Genomic DNA, 25,891 nt, shown 5'->3' on the forward strand with positions numbered 1-25,891 from the left:
CAAGATGGTCAGAAACCCAGGTTTTCTTCAAATGTTACTTTATTTTCGAAAATTGTATGTTCTCTGGCAACAAGACTTCACACACACACACACACACACACACACACACACACACCAGCACCTAGATTTCTGGCTTGCCTTGAAAACTCAGGGGATCTGATAACTCTGCCCAACAAGCCATGGAGTGTCCGGGGGCAACCCCGCCAGGCCAGGCAGGAACCCCACCAGAAGAGGCAGGCCAGTGTCCTGCTCTCCCCATAGCAGGTGCCAACCCTGTCTCACCAGTCCTCATTCACTTGTTTATAGGTTTGAGTTTATTATAATCTTTATCTAAATTCTCAATGCCTAGTGACTCTCCTCCCTGCCTGCACCCCAACCTGCTGCTAAGCAAAACATGGGCTGTGAGTAAACATCTACCATCCGTGCGTCTTTTCTTACACATTACCTAAACGTCTGTGCTAGACCCAACGGCATGCAGGGAACAAGACGGGGTACCTGACTTAAAGAGCTTACATCCTGATAAGCAACTCAAACCAATAAAAACAGCACAGTCCAGAAAGGGTAAGAAATGCTGCCGCAGTCGAAACCGGTTTGGCTCAATGGATAGAGCGTTGGCTTGTGGACTGAAAGGTCCCAGGTTCGATTCCGGTCAAGGGCATGTACCTTGGTTGCGGGCACATCCCCAGTAGGGGGTGTGCAAGAGGCAGTTGATCAATGATTCTCTCTCATCGATGTTTCTAACTCTCTATTCCTCTCTCTTCCTCTCGGTAAAAAAAAAAAATCAATAAAATATAAAATAAAATAAAAAGAAAGAAATGCTGCCGCAGGGAAAGGCAGGTGCGGTGGCAGCCCTTAACAATAACATAGGATTGGTCTCGCTCACCAGGGAAAACTCTTCAGAGGACTGAGAGACTGAGGCTGAAGAATAAGAAACAGCCATCAAGAAAAAGAGGAAATGCCTGTTCCAGCAGGGGACAAGAGAAACAGGATCGGGCAGGACACTGAGAGATCTGCTAGCCAGAGGGAAACAGAGAGGATTGTGGGAGAGAAGTTGAGGCAATGAGAAAGATGCCAAGGAGATTTTTCTGTCGAGAAGGCTCAATCCTCTAAATCCCGGACAACACAACTGACAAAACTTTATTCAGAATATAAAGCTCTCCTACAACTCCTACAACAATAGAATACAAAAGGAGCAAAAGATTTTAAAAGGTCGTTTAACAAAAGATATATAAATGACTTATAAGCGCACGAAAAGAACCTCAATACCATTAGTCCTGAGAGGCTGAGGCTGAAGAATAAGAAAATGAATTAAATGAATTCAGGAAAATGAATTAAAAACCGCCATGACATAATATTTCATATCTTGCCGAAGCAGGTTTGGCTCAGTGGTAGAGTGTCGGTCTGCGGACTGAAAGGTCCCAGGTTCGATTCCGGTCAAGGCATGTACATTGGTTGCGGGCACATCCCCAGTAGGGGGTGTGCAGGAGGCAGCTGGTCGATGTTTCTCTCTCATTGACGTTTCTGGCTCTCTATCTCTCTCTCCTCCTCTCTATAAAGAATCAATAAAATATACTTACAGGAAAAAAAATATTTCATATCTTCAAGAATGGCTAAAATTGTCCCAACTGGTTTGGCTCAGTGGATAGAACATCGACCTGCGGACTGAAGGGTCCCAGGTTAGATTTCGGTCAAGGGCATGTACCTTGGTTGCGGTCACATCCCCAGTAGGGGGTGTGCAGGAGGCGAATGATTGATGTTTCTCTCTCCCTTCCTCTCTGTAAAAAAAACATCAATAATTTATATATAAAGAATGGCTATAATTAAAAAGACTAACAATACCAAATGCTGACAAGAATATGAAGCAACTAAGGCTCATATACACTGTTAGAAGGAGTGCAAAATGACACACCACTTTGCAAAAACAGTTTGGCAAAAACGCTTATAAGCTGAAATACAAAACTATTCAGAGTTCTAGCTATACCACGTCTAGGTTTCTACCCAAGAGAAATGAAAACGTCTGTCCACACAAAGACACGTGCAAGAACGCTCACAGCAACTTTGTTCATAGCAACCAAAAGCTGAAAATAACACAATACCCATCAACAGGGTGAGTGAATAAATAAATTCTATGTTGATAAAACTAACAAACACAGCAATAAAAAGAAATGAACCACTGTCACACACACAACATAAATGAATCCCAAAAATATTATGCTGCATTCACAAAGCCAGACACAAAAGAGTCCAATGCAATCTCTGGCTCCATTTACATGAAATCCTACAGTATGCAAAACTAATCCACAGTGACAGAGAACAGAGGAGTAGGCAAGATTTACTGTAAAGAGGAAAGAGAGAATATAATAGGATGAAAAAATTCTAGATCTTATTTGGGGTTGTGGTTACACATATGTCAAATATATAGAATGTACACAATAAAACCTGTACCTTTTATCTTATGTTATTATTTCTCCATGACAATGAAGTTTTTCAAAAAGGGCAGGCAGCAGCATCACACAGCCAGTTTGGATGTCAACTCAGATGTAAAATACTCATAGTCACCGGCCTCTATTCACAAACACAGCAATCCCTACACAAGTACCCGAAGGCATTAGCTCTCATGCGTGAGAAAAGAGTCTGGTTTTCTATGAAGAGTGGCAGAATGGACAACACACACAACATCCTCTCTCTCCTGGGCATCATCTGCACTCACCCCCGTTATAAATGATGCAGTTGTGCAAAATCCACTTGGCGTCAGCCAGGAAGGCTTCCGTGCAGCCATACATTTTCTTCTTCGCGTTCTGGAGAGACAAGCCAGAGGCGTAATCACCACCGAGCCCACGCCAGCCACAGCCAGCAGCATCTGCGACCCCACATAATTTTCTTAGCAGTCATGTGCCAAATTAATTAATGCTTTTACTCATTTCCCAAGATGCTGTTATAGGGGAGTTGTATAACTCCATAAAAATGCACCCCCTGAATGTATCACACTAACCTGAATTTTCCATTTTACAGCAGCTTATTCATATGGGAGAGGACATAACATATACTTATGTATTTATTATTATTTGTAATAGTCTCCCATAAGCCTCGTGATTGAGAACTCAATGAGGCAGTCATTACCATCCCCGTTTTACAGACAGGTGGACTGAGGTATGGGCATGTTAAGGAACGTAGGCAGTGTCCCAAAGCTATTCATGTATGAAGCTGGAATTCCAGCCCTGCCTTTTCTGAATGCCTGCTTTTTGGAATACCATGAGCATGTGTGCAATTTTCCAAAAGCAGGTTGGATGAACTGTTTGGGGAACATCCGTGCACACACGGTTTTCCCCTCACCCATGCTTTCCTCACCCAGATTTTGGTGTCAACAATTTGAAAATCAACACAGGATGTTGTGCACAATCTATCGGTTTACAAGTGTCGTTTTCAGCATGGAGATTTAGCATGAATTTTTAAAAACACCTCCAGGCATTAAAGAAATACGCTTATCGGTAAAATAAGTCAAGTTCTATGAAGCCATAAATGCACTGCTAATGCGAAGGTTTCCCAGACACTTAATTTTCTCTTTTGCCCTCCTGCTGCTCTCATTAGCACCTCCGCAAGGGAGAGAAGAGGCGAGGCTGAAATCCATCAAATCGCCAATTTCTTAGGAGCTATGACTTTTTCAGGTGGAGAATCACAAGCACAAGTAATATTCGGAGCTTATCCTTGGACTGCAACGCTCCATTGCAATCCTTGCAAAAATGTTCCAGAAGAAGTTAGGGAATAAAAATTCTTCCATCCCAATAAAAATTCAGAGAGGACATGCAGAGACCGTCTTGAGATGGGGTACGAAAAATGAGGGCGGATCCTTGGTCATCTCGACAAACTCGGAGTACAACCGCGGGGTACAACGGCGGGGTGCTCTGACGGAGGCCAACCTTTTCCAATGTGCACAGGTCCATGGGGTGGAAGATGTACTCTGCGTAGTCGGGATGCTGCTCCAGCGGAACAGGCTTCTGGAACGCGTCTGTCTACAAAGGAAAAGACGTGCACACACGCAGACACGGGCCCGTTACTGCGGGGGAAGACAGAGCATGAAGACCAACAACGCACTTTACACAGGAAACAACTTTTCAGACAAGAGGCTTCTCAGGTTTTCACAGAGAGCGATCCTGAGGAGAGGTCCAAATCAGTTTTCCTTCTAATTCTGCCTTCTTATCCATAATCATGGACCTGGCCGTGTTCTGGTTTCATGTGCTCCCTTTTCAAGATAATATGCAAATAACAGGTCCTGTTCTTCTTACACATGGAGGAGCAAAAGTAGGTTCACAATTGAAAATAACAGTAAATAACAACACGAGAACGAAGTGTGTGTTTCACGTGCTCACTGCTGTAAACCTAGTTTTGCCCCACCCTGTATTAAGATGGACAAGAACTACCACCAATCAGTTCCTTTAGACCGGAACGTTGAACGAAGTTTATCTATACACGGCAAATACCCATAATCAAAACTGACTGAGGACGAACTATGGCCACACCTAGAAATCGTGACCATAAGTAAAGCTCCCAAAGTGCCAGCAGATATTTTGCACGTGGGAGAAAAATTTAAACAGCGAGATTTTGCATCTCCTTTAAAAAGCCCAGTTACTCCAACACAGGAACTGTGTAAGTTTCTTATCTTGATCCATTTTCTTAAGCCCTACTTAAGTCAGCTAAAAATATAAGCCTGATTTGCTGAGGGGTGGTATTTATAAATTTAAAAAAAAAGATTAGAAGATCTATAATAATTAAAGCATAATATGCTAATTAGACCGGACATCCTTCCAGACAACCTTCCGGGGGGGAAGCCCGGGTGCCAGAGGGAAGCTGGTGCCAGCAGCCAGGGGATGGAAGGCCTACCCTTGCATGAATCTTGTGTATTGGGCCTCTACTTTAGTTATAAATACCAAAATGTACTCAAGCAAGGGATCTGAGTGGGTTACCATTTGCAGTCAGCTGAGCCCTTTTATTCAGAATGAATGGGTGGCCACTGTAAGTTTAAAGGATGCTACTGCAACCCCCACCGGATCGGCTCAGTTGGTAGAGCGGCAGCCTGCGGACTGAGGGTCCAGGTTCATTTCCAGCCAAGGGCACATGGCGGGGGTGCAGGCTCGACCCCCAGCAGGGGGCTTGCAGGAGGCAGCGGATCAATGATTCTCTCTCGTCACTGGTGTTTTCTATCTCTACCTTCCTTTTTGAAAACAATAAAAATATGTCTTTAAAAGATGCTGCCACAAAAATCGGCAACTTTCTGCAACGATTGGTCTTATCCTTTGTGGTTTATAATCCTACAGTGTTGACAAGTCTACATGGTTATTCTTTTTTTGTAAACAGTCCTCAACAGATATACGTCAGCCTATGAAAAACAGGAAGTAATTCCTTGTCATTCAAAATAGGAAACTATTGTAAAAACACCTGACTTTTTAACCAAACGGAGGTGACTCACTTTTGCTCCCATTGATGGACATTTTAATAAGAGAAAAATAGATTACAATTTAGCAATACTTAAATGGCACACTCTCAATCTTTTTCATCATAATATCAAATTTCACTATGTGAAATCTCAAAGTGAAAGCTTCCTTTTTTAAAGGAATTAAACCACAGTGTTACTAAATACCCTGAGATTCTACGTTTCTATAGATTCATTGGACTTAGAAAGCAAACTTCGACTTAGAAAGCAAACTCCGAAGAGTCACAAAGGTTCGCTACTGGTACACGTGAGAAAAAGAGAACTCTATCCTCAAGTTTCTGTAGGGAAAAAAAAAGTCATAATATGTTGATTATAATGGCATAACATGTGGGGTATTTTTAGAAGAAAGGCATTTTACTGCCATCTTCCTGAAAATGGTCACAAGAAAACTAAAACCTCCTTGGCTGTATCAGCCTGGCACTCAGGAGGGAAACCATGTGAAGTGCACAATTTGCCAGCTTAATGGGCAGCCCTGCTCTCATACAGACTGTCTTCGCCCTGGCCGGGTTGCTCAGTTAGTTAGAGCGCCATCCCAATACGCCAAGGTTGCAAGTTCGATCCCCAGTCAGGACCAACCAATTAATGCATGGGGGGAAAATTGATCTCTCAAGTCAATAAATAAATTTTCCTTGCCCAGTTTGGCTCAATGGATAGAGTGTTGGCCTGCGGACTCAAGGATCTCAGGTTCGATTTTGGTCTAGGGCACGTCGTACCTTGATTGCAGGCACATCCCCAGTAAGAGGTGTTCAGGAGGCAGCTGATCAATGTTTCTAACTCTATCCCTCTCCCTTCCTCTCTGTAAAAAAAAAAAAAATTAATAAAATATATTTTTTTAAAATAATAAAAAATTTAAGGGGAAAGAGATGTACACCAAATTCTATTTCAACACTGAAGAAACTAACCCAATTCTCATTCTTTATGGGAAACCGCACTGGTTGAATTTTACTTGGTTTCACCATCAGACCTTGACTGTAAGTAAACTGGTTGTACTTAGGTCTCTCATTACAATGAAAGTTTACTAATTCACATGGGAAGGAGTCATATTCCCCTTACTCGATGGGGTGTGAGGGAGTTTAAACCCCATAACCAATCAGAATTTTAAATCCCCATCAAGTTTCTCTACTATATGTCATTTCCCAAGTTCTTGAGGACACAGAGTTCTCAAATAGAGAACTAAATGCTGTCATAACTTACGTTTCATTTACAGATGTTTGAATTCGGGCACATAAGAAGGCCTAGAGAGCACGCATAGCTAAAGCTATTATGGAATAATAGTTTAACAGAACCTATGAACCAGGAGGTTTGATTGGTTCAATTCCCAGTCAGGGCACATACCTGAGTTGTAGGCTCAATCCCCAGCAGGGGGCATGCAGGAGGCAGCCAATCAATGATTCTCTCTTATCATTGACATTTCTCTCTCCCTCTCCCTTCCTCTCTGAAATCAATAAAAATATATTAGTCCAACCGGTTTGGCTTAGTGGATATAACGTCAGCCTGCAGACTAAAGGGTCCCAGGTTCGATTCCAGTCAAGGGCATGTACCTTGGTTTGCAGGCACATCCCCAGTGTGGGGTGTGCAGGAGGCAGCTGATCGATGTTTCTCTCTCATCCATGTTTCTAACTCTCTATCCTTCTCCCTTCCTCTCTGTTAAAAAAAAAAAAAAAAAAAAAAAATTAATAAAAAATATATATATTAATTTTTTTAAAGATATTAAATAAAAAAAAAACAGGTTAACAGAACAAAGGTCACTGCTTCCATTTACACTTATTCCAAGAGGAACTTTCTTCTTACCCCTGGCTGTTTCATTTTCTGAATGGCAAACTTGAGCAGGTAGGACAACTGTTCGATGGTGAGCATTGTCATAGCTTTGCTCTGGGTCTCGATGCATTCTGCTACTGTAATCTTCTACAAGTCAAACCACACAGAGGGCCAGTTAGGGAAAAGTTACTACCCACAGCCTGATTTCCTTTTCCTCCTAGCTTTCCAGTTAGCTCACACAGAGAAGAAATAATTTCCAAGTGAGAGCACTTGTCTCACTTGACAAGGACTCCAACCCACTTGGAGGTTAGTGGGTCAATGGATAAAGGTCAGAGGCACACAAACCCACTGGCTACCGGATTCGAAGTGCTCTGCGCGCATGAAGACGACAGAACGTGAGGAAGCTGCCGGCAGAGGGGCAGGGACCTGAAAATCGCCATCATGACAATCTTGAGTCCCAAGACAGGGATAAGAGAAAAGGCCACGGATGGCTCTCAGGGTGGTCTCTTCCTATAATGAATCAACCACTTATCTTGATGTTCTCCAGGTTCTGGGCTATCTTCCAGGAAATTGACAAGCCATTCACTCAGTGACATCACTGATAGAAAGAATGAATCCAAGGGATGGTGGCGAATAGTAAATGACTTAGTTCTCTGTCACCACCGATGTGAACTAACTTAGGACATGCTGGCAAACTGCGCAAGAAGCACAGCCCAACATGTCACAGGGCAAAACATGTCACTTAGTAAGGGAAACTCCCATCCAAGGAGAGACCCGGAGAAACGCCTGAAACGGGATTCTGCTATGCCCATCTGGTGGTGCTCCATCTCGGAGCCCCAGAACCCTCATGCAGCAAAGGCGACAAAACCAGCAAGGGCTGGTGACGGCACGGAGCACTCTTGAACCACCTGTGTCGAGAAAGCGGAGAAAGTCTTCCCCAATGAATTTGGACTTCCTCTCCCTTCTTCCTATCTCTGGAGCCTCCAAAAGGAACGTTCTGACGTGCCTGGTTGTCGAGGAAAAAGGGGCAACACCGAGTGGCTCTGAAGCCGAAAAAAGAACATGACGTGAGGATCTAACTGCTTTCAACCAGAGCCTGGAAGGCTGTGTCCCCGGCTGCCAGCCCCACCGCGTCACCTCGCAAGGAAATGGGGGCTTGAAACCTTAGACAGAGCACTCCTGTTTGTTTGCATGCCTGTCCGTGTCCAGGTAACCGATCCATGGCGAACACTTGGGCTGCGTGCTCAACTGTCATTCGCCTCCTCTGCCCCACACCCCTCACTCCTCCCTGCCCTCCCTCCTAGCTGGCAGTGCCCACGACAGAGACTGAAAGTGCCAGACATGCATTTTTCAAGCTTTTTTTTGCGTAAGGACTGGTGACCCAATCCTGACCAATGAACTGCAGAGCAAGTCTGCCTGATAAAAAGGGATGTGAAGAGGGACACTCCTTTTAGGGGATTTTTGTTGGCTGTTGTCACAAAATCCCCAGCAGCTGACGTGGGGCCATGCAGGGACACACGGCCCCAACGATGGAATGGAAAGAGCCTGGGTCTGAGCAAACGCTGGCCTGGCCCTGCCTCTGGGTTTTTCCTACACACGCTAATAAAACCCTCTTGCTTCTTCTCCGTCCGTCCCCTTTCATCAAGATCTATTATTGGCAGCAAAACACATCCTCTCCGAGCCGCTATCTTTTTTGCAAGATGAAGGAAGGGAGGGTTGGTCAAGACAAAAGGAAGTAGGTGAAGGCTCCAGTTCCCACACGAAAGGCAGGAGAATGAGGGAAGGTTCTGACCAACAGGGTGTAGCCAAGCAAAGCGTGCCCCGCACGTCTCTCCTTCTAGAGCAGCGTCGCCAACCTTTCGGACCTCCCGGACCACCAGGGGTCCTCGGACCACCGGATGGCGACCCGACCGCAGCTCCAGAGTAACCCAAAGAGAACCAGAGGCCATCGTTTGCAATTTCAGGGGCATAACACCATTAAAATGTCAGCATCCTATTGGATGAACATCTAATTTCTTATTTTTCTCCTTTTCCTACACAAAGTGGTACCACGGACACTATCCTTATACAGAGCTTGCTTTTTTCCCCCCACAAATGACATCTGGGCAAACTTTCCATTTCACACACGGAAAGCTTCCCTTGTTTGAGATCAAATGCCAACAGGTCCTTTGGATCACATGACACTCCATAGTAAATGATTTTATAGACATTATTTCCAGCATTTGGAAAAGCATCCTAGTTGGAAGTCACCAAGAATCGAAGGCACTTCAGAACAGTGGGAACCACCACAACTATGTTAATGAGTGTTTAGACTTTGCTGCAAAGGAAATAGAATACTCCCTTCACTGTCCAGTGTGCTCTGTCTGCCTGGGGTCCTGCACCTGCTGCCCTTCTGCCTAGAGGGTCTTCACTCCTCCTCTCCAAGTCTTTCTCCAATCTTAGTCAGGCTTCCTGGACCTCTTCATTTAAAACGGGAGCACCCTGCGCCCTCCTCACTCCCTAGTCCTCATCGTCAATTCATTTTCTCCAGAACACGCTTCTCCTAACACACTGTCTCTGTAACTTTATTTAGCCTGGTTTTTGCCCTTTCCTCCTGAAAAGAATGTGATTCTTGCCTCTTTTTCTTTACTGCGGATTCCCTAGCACCTGAGCAACACAGAAGAAGCAGTTGTTGCCAGAACGGAAGCATCAGATGGCAACCGGAAGCATCAGATGGCAACCACACAGAACATGCGACCAAAGTTGGTCTGCTTAGCGTGGCTTCTGACGATGATTCGATGAGGAAGCAGGAGACAACATCCAATAAGGGGAAGAACAGCATGAGATTTTTTCAGAATATGTAGATTTGTAAGTAAACTTCTGAAATGTCATTACAAAAGAGAAGGTTGTGGATCTCAAAGCGATCCGAAGACCCATGAAGAATCTAAATAATGTCTTTCCAAGAGGCCACGCTGCCAATGTTGGTCCAAAAAGGAGATGAGTGACCAGGATAGAGCAGGTGGCAGGCAAGAAATGTCTCTTTTCCCTGTATCTTGATGATCTGAAGAGTTAAAAATACAAGGGAGAAAGAGAAAGAAGAAACAAGAAGACATTTCTCTTTTCCCTGTTTCTTGATGATTGAAGAGCTAAAAATATAAGGGAGAAAGAGAAAGAAGAAACAAGAAGACATTTCTCTTTTCCCTCTATCTTGATGGTTTGAAGAGATAAAAATATGCGGGAGAAAGAGAAAGGAGAAGAAACCAGGCAGAGAATGCATTCATTCATCAGAAACTGACCTCACATTCAGGACAAAACCAGTCCCCCTCTGGTTCCGATGTCAGTCTCAGACACTTAGCGTGATAAACCCGGGGACAGAGCTCACAGCAAAGGACTTGGCCTTCCCGGTGACAAACCCAGCAGTAGAAATCATTCCGTCCATCCTGCGGTACAACATCAACAGGGTCTGTGGTGAGTGGCTGCTTCATATAGTAAAACGGACCATGTCTTAGTTCTGACTGAAATGTAGGCAAGAAAGACAAGTTTGGTTTCAAAACAAATGTGCATTCTCAAAAGGAATTTTAACAAACACAACAATAAACAACAAAAGACAATTACAGCATTTCATACATTCATTAAAAAGCCATCCTGGATTAAGCTACTCAATACATAGTTTACAGATCATTACATATTAAGATTTTTTTTTTCTTGCTTCTATTTTAAGAGGACATAGATTGAAAAACTAATGTATAAGAATTAATAGGCAGCCCTATAGCAGGATGGCAAAATGACTACAACCCAGGCATACCCAAGTTCAAATTTTAGCTCTACCAGCTACATGCCCCTGGACAGGTCTCTTAACCTCTCAGCTTCAGTTTTCTCATCTGTAAAATGGGCACGATAATACTTAACTTCATGGTATTGTGGTTGGGATTAATTGGGATGGTACAATGCATGCATTTAACACAGTGCCACCATTACTAATATCGCTGATATAGTTAAGAACCCAACATAAGAAAGTCTAAATGTGCAAAGCCAACAAAATGACGTCAGTTTGCCCTGGGATTCTTTCAACATCAGGCTTTTGGAAAATAGATCAATTGGATTTGAGTCACCAAAGAATGATCACCCACTTTTTAAGTCTACCCTGAATGCATTTAATACTATGAGCCAACAAGAGGCTTCCTAAAGCCATGATTCTTTTTTTTTCTTTAATACATTTTATTGATTTTTTTACAGAGAGGAAGAGGGAGGGATAGAAAGTTAGAAAGATCAATGAGAGACAATCACCGATTAGTTGTCTCCTGCACACCCCCCACTGGGGATGTGCCCGCAATCAAGGTACATGCCCCTGACTGGAATCGAACCTGGGACCCCTGAGTCTGCAGGCCGACGCTCTATCCACTGAGCCAAACCAATTTCGGCAAAAGCCATGATTCTTAAACATGATAGGTCCCCATCTACCAGGAGCTACATCACCTACTTAGGACCAACAATGGCAGAAAGATGAGATGAGTGGCCAATTCACAGGAGCCAGACCTCATCTTATCCCAAAATACCAAGAGAAACAGTTCCCTAATGATAGAACATAAAATCCAGCAAAGCCACATTCCAAACACATAAAATCCCTAAGATGAAACTCATTAGGAAATTGTCTATCGGAAACCAGTAAGAAATCCCGCTTTGGACGTTGAGATAGTCTGGTGGTAAACATCAAAATGACCTGGGGTAACTGGCTGTGTGACCTTAAGAAGGTACTCAATCCGCTTTCAGCCTTGATTCCATGGACAACAGCTTAGTCACAACCCTAGTACCTAACCTTTGAATAAACCTCCATGTATAAAAAGCTTTTTTCTTGTTCTTCATTAAAACATTACCGCTTCCTCCATAAAGATCTCCTATACTGGTTAGAGATGACATATGTTTGTTGGTACTGTTAATGGCATCTTTTCCTATTCTATTTTTTAAATAGTCATTGGTGGTACACAGACATGCTGCTAGATTTTTTTCATTGTCCTCAGATATAAACAGTTCTAATACTTTATGGATTAAACAAATCTTATCTCTGAAGCACTGGCCAGTGTGTCCATGGTTAAGAGTGTTAACCCACACACCAAAAGGTCACGGGTTCAATTTCCAGTCAAGGGCACGTACCCAAGTTGCAGGTTTGATCTAATGTGCAGGATGCAACCAATTAATGTGTCTCTTTCACATCAATGTTTTTCTCTCTCCTTCTCCCCCCTTTCTCCCTTCAACTCTAACAATCAATTTTCTGGCTAGATCCCCCAGGATAATGGGGGAAAGTGGTCAAGATTGCAGGCACCTAGGCCTTGTTCCTGTATTTATTATGAGGTTTTAATGCTCTCAAAATGCCTGCTCTTCCTTGATAAAGAGCTTCCCAGATGCCTCGCAGATCCTCATTATCCAATCCTTCTAAAGCTCCTACTTTCATTTCTACTAAGAAAACAACTAAGACTTTCAAGAGTGATTGCATTGAGGGATGGGGAGCGTGCAACAAGGAAAGTAGAGGGTTATTACTTCAAGATAATGGCACGAAGCCTAGTGCTCTAAAACCTGGCTCACCGATGGCCCACACGGGGGCAGATTATATACAGGAAAGATTACTAATTGTGGTGATTAAATTTTTTTAAAAGAATAAAAAATTTAGAGAAATAAGAAAAAAGTTAAAGGTCCAACAAGATAGACAATCTATCTTTAACTGCGGATTAAAATGGCTTCCTAAATTCCCGTATGTATTTGAGTCAGTGTCTGAACTTTTTGTATGCGTGCCTATTGACACACCAGTAACATGTTTTCATTACTGGCTTAATAACTCTTATATGGCTACTGTTCATTCAAAAAGGAAAACAAAAACCAGTGACCAGAAAATAAAAATCATGGTGATTAAGGGAGTTGGGGTCCTGGGCTTTACTGACTGGTTGATCTTGACTCAGGTCCTGATGTCAACCATAGCGTTTTTCTGTCTAGTTTCATGATGGTGTGACAGGTAGCGTTGATCCACTTTCAAGGGCCTGAGGCATAAACCATCTTCAATTTCCAAAAGCAGAGCACCTTCTAACTCTAGGCCTTTTCAATTCCTCGCTTCTCATGATGCAAACAAAAGTGCCATAGGCAGGGGGCGCCTGGTCACAGACTGCCATCCAACCTCCATCTCCAAGACAATAGGTCTGGGCAGCTGCTAGGCAGGGGCCTGGTGGCAAGCCCCAAGCCAGGATCGCCAAAGCTACAGGCCAAAGAGCCCCACGTTAGGCACCAAAACTGTTACCTGACGTAAGGGATCCATTTGCCCGAGTGCAGCAAAGCCCAATAAAACTCGAACAGGAGTTTGCAGCCTAGAAAGCAAACTTACAGTATTTGTTTAAGAAAATGGCCCCAAGCCGAGAGACACAGGTAAGCCAGTCCCCTCAACCTGGCTCCAGGGAATATGTGGCTCTTGAGCCCTGTTATGTCCCTGATTCACTTCAACATCTCAGACAGGCCATTTACTTGGTTTCCAGAGAGGAACATGGCTACAATATTCTTCCCATGTTATGTTTTTCAACATAATGTCACACACATCATCTTCACTTTATCCTCACAGCTACCCAGAGGGGTACTCAGGGTCTTACTAGGTGAGAAAACCAGGTTAAAAAGACTTATCTGGGGGAACTGGGTGGAAAGGGTGAAGGGATTCAGAAGTACAAAATGGTAGCTACAGAACAGTCACAGGGCCCCACCCGGCTGGTGTGGCTCAGTTGGTTGAGCGTCGTCCTGTGCACCAAAAGATCACAGATTTGATTCCCAGTCAGGACACATGCCCAGTTTGTGAGTTTGAGTCAGGGTTAGGGTGTATGCAGGAGGGAATTGATCGATGTTTCTCTCCTTCTCCCTTTCTTTCTCTTTAAAATCAATAAAAACTTTTTTTTTTAAATAGTCACAGGGATATAAAGTACAGCATAGGAAATAAATATAGTCAATATATTGCAATGATAATGTATATGGTGCCAGGTGGATACTTGAAATATCGGGGATCACTCTGTAGACACTTTTTCTCACCACTACGCTGGACACCTGAAACTAGCACAAAATTATACTAAATGTAAACTGTAGTTGAAAATTAAATTTAAAAAAAAAAAACTTATCTTAACTTTCTCTTGTCCCTGGGCCCCCTACAAGAGAATGATGGATGCACAAGAGATTCTGATGATAGAGTGACCCCTGAGAGAACATTCTCTATAGGTCAAAAATAATTTCCGCTTAATGCAGAAAGCTGGAGGGGGAAAACCTGGGCATGAGGAAGACGGAGAAATGTAATAGATGGGGGCATGAAAGGCAACCTTATCTTGAGCAAAGGCTCTCAACTCCCGCACCAGTGATATTGGGGCCAGAAAATTCCTGGGGGGGGGGGGGCGCGCGCGCTGTCCTGCTCACTGTATGCAGCTCACTGGCTGGATGGAACGGCACCCCCACACACAGAACTGTGACGGCCCGAAATGTCTCCTGACGTTGCTAAATGTGCTTTGGCAACGTTGGTAAATGTGGTTTGACGTTGTACCCAAACCGCCCCCAGTTGAGAGACACTAACGTAGCAGGCCTGCTATCTGTTTGGGTTCCTTTGGGTACTTAGAAAAGGAGGAGAAAGTCCTATTGAAAGATAAACTGTGGCCCTAGCCGGTTTGACTCAGTGGATGGAACAGTCAGCCCTTGAACAGAAGGGTCCAAGGTTCAATTCCAGTCCAGGGCATGTACCTCAGTTGTAGGTTCAATCCCAGGCAGGGCCAAGTGCAGGAGGCAATCTTTCTCTCTCCGTCTCTTCTCTCCCCCCCCCCCCCCCTCCCGTTCTCTCTAAAAATCAACGGAAAAATGTCCTCTGGTAAGGATTAACAAACAAAAAGAAAGATAACCTGTTATCTCAAGCAAGCAGAACTATCTCTAACCTGAGAATGCTTTTGTGGCTTTTGCAAGACAGCAGAGCACCATAGTTCAGTGCCTGACTTCCTTGCAGTGAGTTAATTCGAATATGGCAGCTTGATCTCCCTAAGTGGGCAATCCAAGTCCTTTCGATAGCACAGAAGCCAAGGGTTTGCCACTTCAGACGTTAGGTTTCCCCAAGTCCTTGCCCCTGCCCCACACCAGGGTGGGGCAAGGGTGTTCCTGGGAGGGTAGCATCAGGAGTTGGGCATCAGGCTGCTCCAATCTTCCAGGAGATTCCATTCTTTCCTAAACCGAGGATGCTGTTACTCAGACCTCGCTCCCTGGTAATCTCCCTGTCCATCAGAAACCTGCCTTATCTGGTGCTTGTAAATGTTTCCTGCTCCATCAAAAATCATCTGATAACCAATATGGAACATTTAAAACAGGAAAAGCAAATCGTTTCAGGTTCACACACACCCCCCCCTCCCCCAAGTATAGGTGTGTTACCAGCCTGCTAGAAGGGAAAAAGGTTGCAACCTGTGTTATTACAGGATAATTGCAGGCTCTATAAGCAAATGTTCTGATTTCCCTGCTTCTCCCACAGGTAGGCTTAACAAGAAAATAGACAGGCTTGTTCCTTCATCTCTGCAGTGCCTTCATCTACCCCAGGAGCCGCAAACTTTTTACAATGTGTAAATGAACGAAGGTGGCTGTGGACCAATAAAACTTTATTTACAAAATCAGGCTCAGAATATTGTAATAACTCTCGCTTGTGACTATAGTTGTATTAAGTATGGTTTGCAACCCCTGGTCTGCCTAAGCCAGAGAATGGATACTCTGGCTGTTGTGTAAGCATAGAGGACATGTAAGGGGGAAGAGGATCCACAAATTCAAATTCCTACAGGGGCCAGAGAAGTAAATAAAAATAGTAGGTAACAGAAGTAAATAAATATAGTCCTCTCTCCAGCTTTTGTTCTCCCACACTGGGTACCGGTCAAAGCATGGGTCTTGCAAAATAAGATGGACGGCCTGGTCTTGGCGTGAGGAACGGCCCTGGCATTCAGCCTGGACGCAAAGGGGCATAGCTCATGCCCGTCCTAGGGGAGCACTCTCCTCGGCTCCAGGGCTGAGGCGGTGAGGCAGGGACGTACTCTGGTGCCACCTGACCTGGCACAACTGCTGATACACTGCCCCTGCCCAGCAAAGGACGTCTGCGGAGCCTCCTAGTTCCTAAGACAATGCATGGGCCCAACAAAGTTAGTCCCAGCCCACCCACTTGTGACATGTACACACCCTGTACGTGAGGAGGGCCCCAGGATTTCTCTGCATATCTCATCAAATAGCCACCCAAGGCCTTTTTGGACAAGTCTGTTAGCAATTATTTTTAAATCCTTTGATGAGGGAGGGAAGGAAGGAGGAAGGGAGGGAGGGAGAGAAGGAAGAACTTCCAAAAGGGCTCTTCAAACTCAAATGACCCAAAAATCAAAGGGAAGATGGTGTTTTGCAATCTAGGCCTCGTGTCATGTGGGGACAGGGTATTTGGCAACCTGACCTGCTCCACGAAGCGCAAGGAGCACCCCTGCAGGCATTGGGACATCCCCTCCAGCAGTCCCAAGAGAAAGCACCTACAAGCTTTCAGGGGTGAAACCACTGGACCAAGAGGCATTAAAATTAATTATAAGCATTAGAATACTTTTCCCGAAAAAAATAAAGTATGTTTTTAAAGCTCTTCTTGAAAAGCCCCAATATATGAAAAATGGGTGAAATGGGCTTCCAAATTAAAAACTCAACCTGCATCTCCTCTTGCTAATAAAAAGTCGCTACAAAAAATGGAAAAAGCTGAGACTGGTTTGGTTCAATGGATAGAGCGTCGGCTTGGGAACTGAAGGGTCCCGAGTTCGATTCCGGTCAAGGGCATGTACCTTAGTTGCGGGCATATCCCCAGTAGGGGGTGTGCAAGAGGCAGCTGATCGATGACTCTCTCATCGACGTTTCTAACTCTATCTCTCTCCCTTCCTTTCTGTACAAAATCAATAAAAATATATTTTTTTAAAAAAAATGGAGCCGAGACCGGTTTGGCTCAATGGATAGAGTGTTGGCTTGGGGACTGAAGAGTCCCAGGTTCGATTCTGGTCAAGGGCATGTACCTTGGTTTCGGGCATATCCCAGGTGGGGGTTGTGCAAGAGGCAGCTGATTGATGATTCTCTCTCATCGATGTTTCTAACTCTCTATCTCTCTCCCTTCCTCTCTGTACAAGATCAATAAAATTTTTTTTTTTTTAAATGGAAAAATACGGCGGGGGGGGTGGGGGGGGGTGTTATAAGGCCAGAATGACTTTCTTTCTACAACACTAGAATACAAAAGAGAAATTAGAGTGAAACCCTAGCAGGTTTGGCTCAGTGGACAGAGTGTCAGCCACGGACTGAAGGGTCATGGGTTCGATCCCAGACCCTGGTTGGGCACATGCAGGAAGCCACCAATCGATGTGTCTGTCTCACATCGATGTTTCTCTCTGTGTGTCTCTCCCCTCCCTTCCACTCTCTCTAAAAATCAATGGAAAAATATTCTCGGGAGAGGATTGACAACAACAAAAGAAGAAATTAGAGTGAAGTGGGGGGAAAGGAAGGAGGTAGAGAACCTTTATACCAACAACACCTGAGAGAACCAGAGGCAGAAGGAGTGAGCGAAGCAGGCAGGGCATGACACGAAGGGAGGGTGGGGAGTGCAGAAAACCAGAGCACACAGGCCCTGCCTTAAGGGGCAGGATCGCACAGCCGGTGTGGCTCTGAGGTTGGATGTCAACCTATGTACCAGGAGATCACAGTTTGATTCCTGGTCAGGGCACATGACCACGTCTCGTTCCCCACTAGAGGGCATGCTGGAAGCAGCTGATCAATGATCTTTTCTCATCATTGATGTTTCTATCTCTCCCTCTACCTTCTTCTCTAAAAATCAATGAAAACATTAAAATCTTTTTTAAATAATAAATAAAGGGGCAGGGTGTGCTCAGCTCCAATTATTGTTAGAATTCTCCAAGTTTTATAAGAACTCAGAAATATAAGTTGTTATAACCAAAATCTCATAATCTTCAAATGTTGGTGACTAACAGGAATTATATTATGTTGGTCAGAACAGCATTTGTGATCTACGATTTGGTTTTAATTCCATAATCTTAAAAGAAAGAAAGAGGCCAGGAAAGGGAATGGGAAAGCAAAGTGTCCAGAAAAAAAAATTTTTTTTTAAAGATTTAAGTTCCTCTTACGAAAGCAGATTCTGCATGAGAGAAGTTGCCCTTACCATGCAAACTTTATGTGCTACCCTGAATTACAGAGTCAAGGTCAGCCGTCTCTTCTCTTGACAGCCAGGCAATTCTCTTTTGCCAACTCCTGGCTGTTCAGCCCCAGGGAGTTTTAGAACTGGAAAACAAACCAACAAGCAACCTTATAATGTCCCTAGTCCAAACCCTGATTTCACAATGCAACTGAGGCTCAGAGACAGGCAGCGACCGCCAAGGTCACACAGCCAGCCCTCCAGGTGCAGGGGGCTAGAAAGAGCCCAGCGTCCAGGTCTGAGACACTTCCCCTGCAGAGTCTCAGGCCTGCAAGCTCTTCGCACCAGGACTGAGGATGACGGATTACTCAGGAGCGTGCTCGCGCCCCGTGGGTAGTCACCCATGCTTTGCTATTTTCCACAGCCTGAGCTCCCACCCTGGGTCAAACTCTGGGGAGACGAGACAGCAACTGTCAAGATACTTTTCTGAGGCCGATGGTCCAGAGGGGGGCACAGACTGGCAAATGTATTAATGTGGTTAGGAGGTTTAAGTGTTAGAGAGATGGTATTAACATGGGGATGGAGAAGGGAGTGAATATGCATGAGCTGTCCAAGTTGGCCAGCTTCCAGAAAGAGATGAGAGCCAATGAAGAGAGAGAGAGAGAGAGAGAGAGAGAGAGAGAGAGAGAGAGAGAGAGAGAGGACATGGACACACAGGGAGGAGGCGCAAGGAAGGGACAATATCTGCTTCGTGATTTCTGGGCAGCTGGTGAGAAAGTGCGGCCCAGGAACTTAATGGCCGGCTAAGTTAAAGTTTGGGGATTATCTGTGGCCTCCATACTTCTCTCTTAGTCTTTAATCTCAACAGCCATGGTAGCTCCTGGGTGACAGGAGACGTAAGCTAGAAGGCAGCTTCTTACTCCCGCTGAGGCCTGGAGGAGGCACCCTGACCTCTCTAAGCCTCTGTGCTTTCAGCTGTGAAAAGGAGATGGCAAAGCCCTTACCCAAAGGGCTAGCATAAGCATTAACCTAGACACCTGGAAACGGGGCTGGAGGGGGAGGGAAATCTGAAACTACAATGTCCTATGACAGCACAGCGTAAGCACTGCTTTTGGTTTTGTTATTACCAACACTAACATCTATGTCTTTCACACTGCGATCCCCCCAGACGTTTACTTCAGACCCACCAGTTTCGTCTCCTAATACAATTTAGCCCTGTACCGTCACACACGGTAGCTGCAAACCAGAGCGCCACTTAAATTTAAACTAGAAATTCAGTTCCTGCCCTAAACGGTTTGGCTCAGTGGATAGAGCGTCGGCCTGCGGCCTCAAGGGTCCCAGGTTCGATTCCGGTCAAGGGTATGTACCAGTAGGGGGTGTGCAGGAGGCAGCTGGTCGATGTTTCTCCCTCATCAATGTTTCTATCTCTCTAACCCTTCCCCTGCCTCTCTGTAAAAATTCAATAAAATATATTTTAAAAAGAATTTAAAAAGAAATGCGGTTCCTTGGTTACATCTGCCATTGGCCCCTGCTCGATGGCCGCCGTGGCCGGTGACCATCACACTGCCCAGCACAGGCCTCGGGCATCTCCACAGCTGCTGCGGCTGTAGTTGTGTGCTTATGCTCTTTAGCTTAGAGGCTGGCTTCATTGTTGTTATTGTTATTGTTATTATTTATGTCGCTTGGCTCAATTCATCTTAACCACCTCAGGAAATCAATAGCAGCAGTACCATTATCCCCATTTCAGGAGACGGGAAAACGAGGCACACAGCCACAGAGCAAAAAGCCGAGCTGGCATTTCACTATATAATTTGAGAATGAAAATAGATTCGTGTGCAGAAACATTGAGCCGCTGCTAGGTCTCTTCCCGGGAAAGCAATAATCTCGTTTCCTCCAACCCCATGTCCCCAGAGCCCACTCCGGCCTCCGTAACGCAGGAAATGCATGAGTCCATCCGAGGGCTCCTTACGTAAGTGGTACCAGGACCATGGTGTCAGGAGATTTGGCCTCATGGTCCACTAAAGCATCTCTATCTCTTTTTCTTCTTAATCGGAACTATATCTAGCCTGCATCAGGTCAAGTTAAAGCAGTTTTCCTTCGTATGTTCCAAGATGGCAAACATGTTCCTAGTTAGGAGGCTGGCCCTGGCTGCCCAGGGAGGGTGGGGCCTGCAGTCCAGGTCTCTGCACTGTGAGAGGGAAGGGTGACTCATCACCAGGCTACCCTGGGCAGTGGGTGGGGAGAGCAGCTGTCCCTCACCACAGACCCAAGCCCATTATTTTACAGATGAGAAAACTGAGACCAGAAGGGAGCGTGGCTCAGCCACGCAAACACCTCCGGGCAGAGGCGAGAGCCATCCTGCTGGCGTGGCCCAGGAGGAAAATACCATCCGGCCACATGGGGGAACCTTCCTGAAGGATGAAACCTAAACCCCAAAAAAACGCCCCAAGCCCTAAAGCACAGGATCTGTCTCATCTGGATACCTGCCCTGTCCCCAGAACAGATCTGAAAACCCACCCACCACACATTTCCACACAGGCCCCGCCTGAGCTGCCCTGCTCTGCCCTATGCCCATGACAGCCGGGCTGGCAGGTGGCTAAGTGCCAAGAACACCGGCTCTTAAAGGCCCCGAGAGCCGCCTCCCCACCGTGCGGACGCCGTTCCAGCGGCCCTTTACCTGCTCCTTGTTGTTGCTGTTCAGTAAGCCGGGTTTCTTTTTCTTTTTAATGGGGCTGGTGGACGTGTCCTGTGGCGAGTGGCCATTGGAAGAATGCGGAGGGCTGGGGAACTTTCTTTTCGGGGCTGTTCTGTCGGTGGAGCCAGGATCTGAAAGAGACACACAGGGCCACACATTTTAAAGCGGTCGGGGGGGAGGGGGAGGACAACGGGGGTAAAGGGGGGGCCTGGCCTCCTCGGGGAGGGGATGGAGAGGACACAACCCATTTCGTCTCAGAGTTCCTCCTCCTCAGAATACCCCCTTTCTGTTACCTATCTCAGAGATCGCATCGTCTTTCTGTGGCCTGCATAACGTTTTTGTAACAAATTTAACTCACTACCAAAATGTAAAAATTGGGAGGCTTTACAAAATAACCTAGACTGCCGAAACCGGTTTGGCTCAGTGGTAGAGCATCGGTCTGCGGACTGAAAGGTCCCAGGTTCGATTCCGGTCAAGAGCATGTACATTGGTTGCGGGCACATCCCCGGTAGGGGGTGTGCAAGAGGCAGCTGGTCGATGTTTCTCTCTCATGGACGTTTCTAGCTCTCTATCTCTCTCCCTTCCTCTCTGTAAAAAAAAATCAATAAAATATATTTAAAAAAATAACAAAATAACCTAGATTTTTGGCTTCTATGAAAAAGAAACAGATCGGGGCCTTCCTTCCATGGCCTTAGGCAGCAGATTAGAGATCTGAATACCAGCCAGCCATTGTTACATGAAGGATGCCCTCCATGCGGCCATGATCCCCACCCTCCCTACTGGATCTCTGATGATGGGGCTATGACCCAACCACCACGAGTCGTCACCCAGACACGTCCTTTACCTCAAATAAATATTTCTCCTCCACATCCATTCCTGATGGCAAAACCAAGACCAGGAAGGCCACACATTTAAGAAAGCAAAAGCTGCCGAAACCGATTTGGTTCAACAGATAGAGCGTCGGCTTGGGGACTGAAGGGTCCCGGGTTCGATTCCAGTCAAGGGCATGTACCTTGCTTGCGGGCATATCCCCAGTAGGGAGTGTGCAAGAGGCAACTGATCGATGACTCTGTCTCATCGATGTTCCTAACTCTCTCTCTTCCTTCCTCTCTGTACAAAATCAATAAAATGTATTTTTTTTTTTTTAAAGAAAGCAAAAGCTAACATACTTCTTTATGGAAGACAACATTTATTCATGTTTATCAGGAAAACCACATGCAACTATGCAAAACATACGTAGGACCCACCCACCAGAAAGTCCTCGTGGCTCAGCCACCGCTGGGGATTATGTCGGCAACGCTCCTCCAGAGAGACCAGCACCAGTTACCTTCTGGAATGCTAACCTCGCCTTTTGTCAATCCACCCTTTTCTACTTTCATTCTCCCGGAATCCCGTTTAAACCGATATACTTCCACCACCATCCAATCTTCACCTGCAAGACTGCGAACCCCTTCCATGCCCGGTAGCTGTCCTGTTAGCTTAGGGGTGACAGGAGGGCCGGCCTGGCGCACCTCACCTGCTGAGAAATGAAAGCAACAGGCAGCAGAAGAGAAAAGAGCTCTGCGCAGAGTACAGGGGATGGGGGGGAATGGGACGGGGGATCCAGAAAGATGGTTATCCCCAAAGACAGCCCGAGGACGTTCCTCCTCCAGGTGTCACTACCGGGCGCATCCCAGCACGCAGGCGGCACCGTGTCCCCATCCTCTGTGTCCCGATAGGAGCCGCCGGGGGCAGGTTAACAGGGTCCAATAGGGCCACAGGCAGGGCCTCCCCATGGTTTCCTTTGGTCTGAAAGGGGGAGCCGCTTGTGGTGGGCTCGCAAAGCAGGACAATGACCTGCTGAGACCAACCCCAGGCCCTGTCGTGGGACTCTCCAGTCTCACCAGACAGGCTTCTGGAAAATCCCGAGCCAAGGTCCAGGGTCTCTCGCTGAGACACAGCCCTGAGAGGAAATTAAACGCTAACCTTGAGGGAGAGCAGAGCCCAGAGTTCAGGGGTTCATCCCACAGACATCAGCATGAAGGCCTGGAGGGTCTCACGGGTGGGCCCAGCAGCTCACAAGAGCTAGTTAGTGAGAAAACGCACTCCAGAGGTGCAGCCTGGGCCTGGCACATTCCCCAGAGAAGCCTCCCCTTGCCAACCCTGCTCCGCCATCAAAGCTCTTCCTTTTTTTTTTTTTTTTTTTTTTTTTTTAATATAATTTATTGATTTTTACAGAGAGGAAGGGAGAGTTAGAAACATCGATCAGCTGTCTCCTGCACACTCCCTACTGGGGATGTGCCTGCTATCAAGGTACATGCCCTTGACTGGAATCAAACATGGGACCCTGGAGTCTGCAGGCTGATGCTCTACCCACTGAGCCAAACCGGTTAAGGCAAAGCTCTCCCTTCTCACACAAAGTCTTTGACCCAACAGTCCCCTCCTGGAAACCCAGTCTACACAGTCACGGAGGAACAAAGCCCACGCAAGGGGGCTCCACATGGCGCCGTGCACTGCATCTAAGTCTGGAACCGACTTCCAGGCCCACAGACAGAGGGCTGGCCTGCTAGCCCTCTCCAGCCACGCAGCAGGCTGTTCTACAGCACCGAGAGGCGTAAGGCACCTCTGCGTGGACTGGTGCTTAATGATCTCCAGCTTCTGCACCCGGTTTTAAAAGCAATGTGGCCGAAACCGGTTTGGCTCAGTGGATAGAGAGCGTCAGCCTGCGGACTAAAGGGTCCCAGGTTCGGTTCCGGTCAAGGGCATGTACACTGGTTGTGGGCACATCCCCAGTAAGGGGTATGCAGGAGGCAGCTGGTCGATGTTTCTCTCTCATCGATGTTTCTAACTTCCTCTCTGTAAAAAATTAATTTAAAAAATTAAAAAAAAAAGCAATACGTTAGCACCATTAACAGACCAACACACATGGCCCCCACCCTCCAAAGTAACACATGTAGTATCTCCCGGTGTGCCTAAGCCTAGGATATTCCTGGATGAACACGAAAGTACAAGAGTTCTAAATGGGACTGGTGGTGAGAAGAACCTGCTTGGGTGTGGAAAAGGGACTGTTGTTCATTGTGTAACCCTTGTGTATGGTATTTACCATGTGCCTGGACAACTCTGTCAAAATAAAGTAATAAAATATTTAGGAGGTTCAATTTCATATTAAGAAAAAGAAAAAAAAAAACCCTAGCTGGTTTGGCTCAGTGGATAGGGCGTCAGCCTGCAGACTGAGGGTCCCAGTTCGATTCCGGTCAAGGGCACATGCCCAGGTTGCGGGCTAGACCCCCAGCAGGGGATGTGCATGAGGCAGCTGATTAATGATTCATTCCCATCACTGATGTTTCTATCTCTCTCTCTCTCTCTCCTCCCTTCCTCTCTGAAATCAATAGAGATATATATATAAAAAAAATAAATAAATAAATAAATAAAAAGGCAGCAGGTGCAAACCAAAGCCAGTAATGAGCGGATGAGACAGGTCTGACTCAGAATAAAAAACACCACCATTCGGACAAAGCTGGGGCTGATCAAAGGAAGGTAGGTGTTTGCAATTTCTCCTACGCAGACTTGATAAGCCCAGTATCTTTGCTCAGGTGTCAGAGTGTGTGTTTTTAAGAAAGGTGTTTTGATGAACTCCCAGGAGATGTGTTCCAGAAGAAATGGCATGCTGGCCACGCAAAAAGTGAAAGCAAGTGGACCAAGGTTTTGATTTTGTATGTGTTGCTTCAGTTTTAGTAAATTTTAAAGGAAGATAGTACATGAGGAAAGACACACCAACGGGAAAAACAGGGCATGTTGGGGAGAGATGAAGGGGTGTCTTTTGATGTTTCCCAGTGGAGCACTCACTACTGAATTTTGGAAGGGACAGCACTTTCTCATCCCAAGAACCACCTCGGCACCCTCCCACTCAAAGACATCAGGGCTCCCTAACGCTGACGAGAAGTGCCCCCACACAGTCCCACACACTCCCAGGAGCCCCTGTGAGCTGGAGCATGGGGCTGCCCGGCCCACACGCAGCCAGAAGGAGCATGGACTCCCTCCCTCCAGAGCTCAAGAGCCGCCTCCGTGGGCAGTCAGTTCCCCACCTGAGGCTGAGAGCCCAGCGCGATGGCTCCCAGGACAAAGTCCCGGGCTAGCAGCGGTGGCTTTCACTTGGGCATGTACTACCCTGTTTCCCCAAAAATAAGACAGTGTCCTATATTAATTTTTTTCTCCCAACATTGCGCTAGGTCTTATTTTCAGGGGATGTCTTATTTTCGGGGAAACAAGGTAGAAATGCACATCCTCAGACCCCGTGCCAGAGCTACAGAGTCAGAAACTCCGGGAGAGGGCCCAGTCGTCTGCGGCCTCACAAGCCCGCTGGAGGATTCGGGTGCCTGCTGGTGTGAGATCCTCTTGAGTGTGTGTTTTGGGGGACGGACTCTGAGCTCTCAAGCCTAGGAAAGTCTGACAGGTGCCTCTCCTTCCCACCCACGGCTAGCTCCCGGTGGGCGGGTTCAGAAATAAGGAAGCAGAAGTCAAGGCCTGGGAGGAAATAAAGGCAGCTCAACAGGAGATAACCCCAGGCAAGGCTCTGCTTCTCAGGGCCCCAGGCCACACTTGAGAAATGGGAGGAGAGGAGAGAAAGTAGTCAGACCAGAACTTCTTACTGGGAGCCCATGCCCGTGCTCCAGGAACACCCGGGATCCGTGGGTCTCAGATTGTATACGTGGTTGCAATTTCCTGGGAAGAAGGGCCATATGCCTGCTTCACCTTCTCAAAGGTGTCATGAGCAGTAAAGGTTAAAAAATACAATTGACTAGGCCCTGGC

At 46.2% G+C, this 25,891-nt stretch overlaps 1 protein-coding gene across 32 annotated transcripts in view; it reads right to left on the minus strand.

Annotated features, from left to right (window-relative positions):
* Positions 1-25,891, minus strand: part of ZMYND8 (zinc finger MYND-type containing 8) — a 101,573-nt gene that overhangs the window by 47,128 nt on the left and 28,554 nt on the right. For 10 of the 32 annotated variants that reach the window (XM_045574766.1, XM_045574776.1, XM_045574760.1 and 7 more), the window contains 6 exons: positions 22,535-22,621; positions 21,085-21,233; positions 10,522-10,740; positions 7,280-7,393; positions 3,918-4,010; positions 2,711-2,798 (listed from right to left, as the gene is read on the minus strand). In XM_045574766.1, the coding sequence (XP_045430722.1) occupies positions 2,711-2,798; positions 3,918-4,010; positions 7,280-7,393; positions 10,522-10,740; positions 21,085-21,233; positions 22,535-22,621 (750 nt within the window). The remainder of the gene's footprint in view (positions 1-2,710; positions 2,799-3,917; positions 4,011-7,279; positions 7,394-10,521; positions 10,741-21,084; positions 21,234-22,534; positions 22,622-25,891) is intronic. The other 22 variants (XM_045574770.1, XM_045574777.1, XM_036418319.2 and 19 more) reach the window with 6 other exon arrangements.

Source organism: Pipistrellus kuhlii, unplaced genomic scaffold (genome assembly GCF_014108245.1).
Source record: "Pipistrellus kuhlii isolate mPipKuh1 unplaced genomic scaffold, mPipKuh1.p scaffold_m20_p_6, whole genome shotgun sequence".
Classification (NCBI taxonomy): Eukaryota; Metazoa; Chordata; class Mammalia; order Chiroptera; family Vespertilionidae; genus Pipistrellus; species Pipistrellus kuhlii.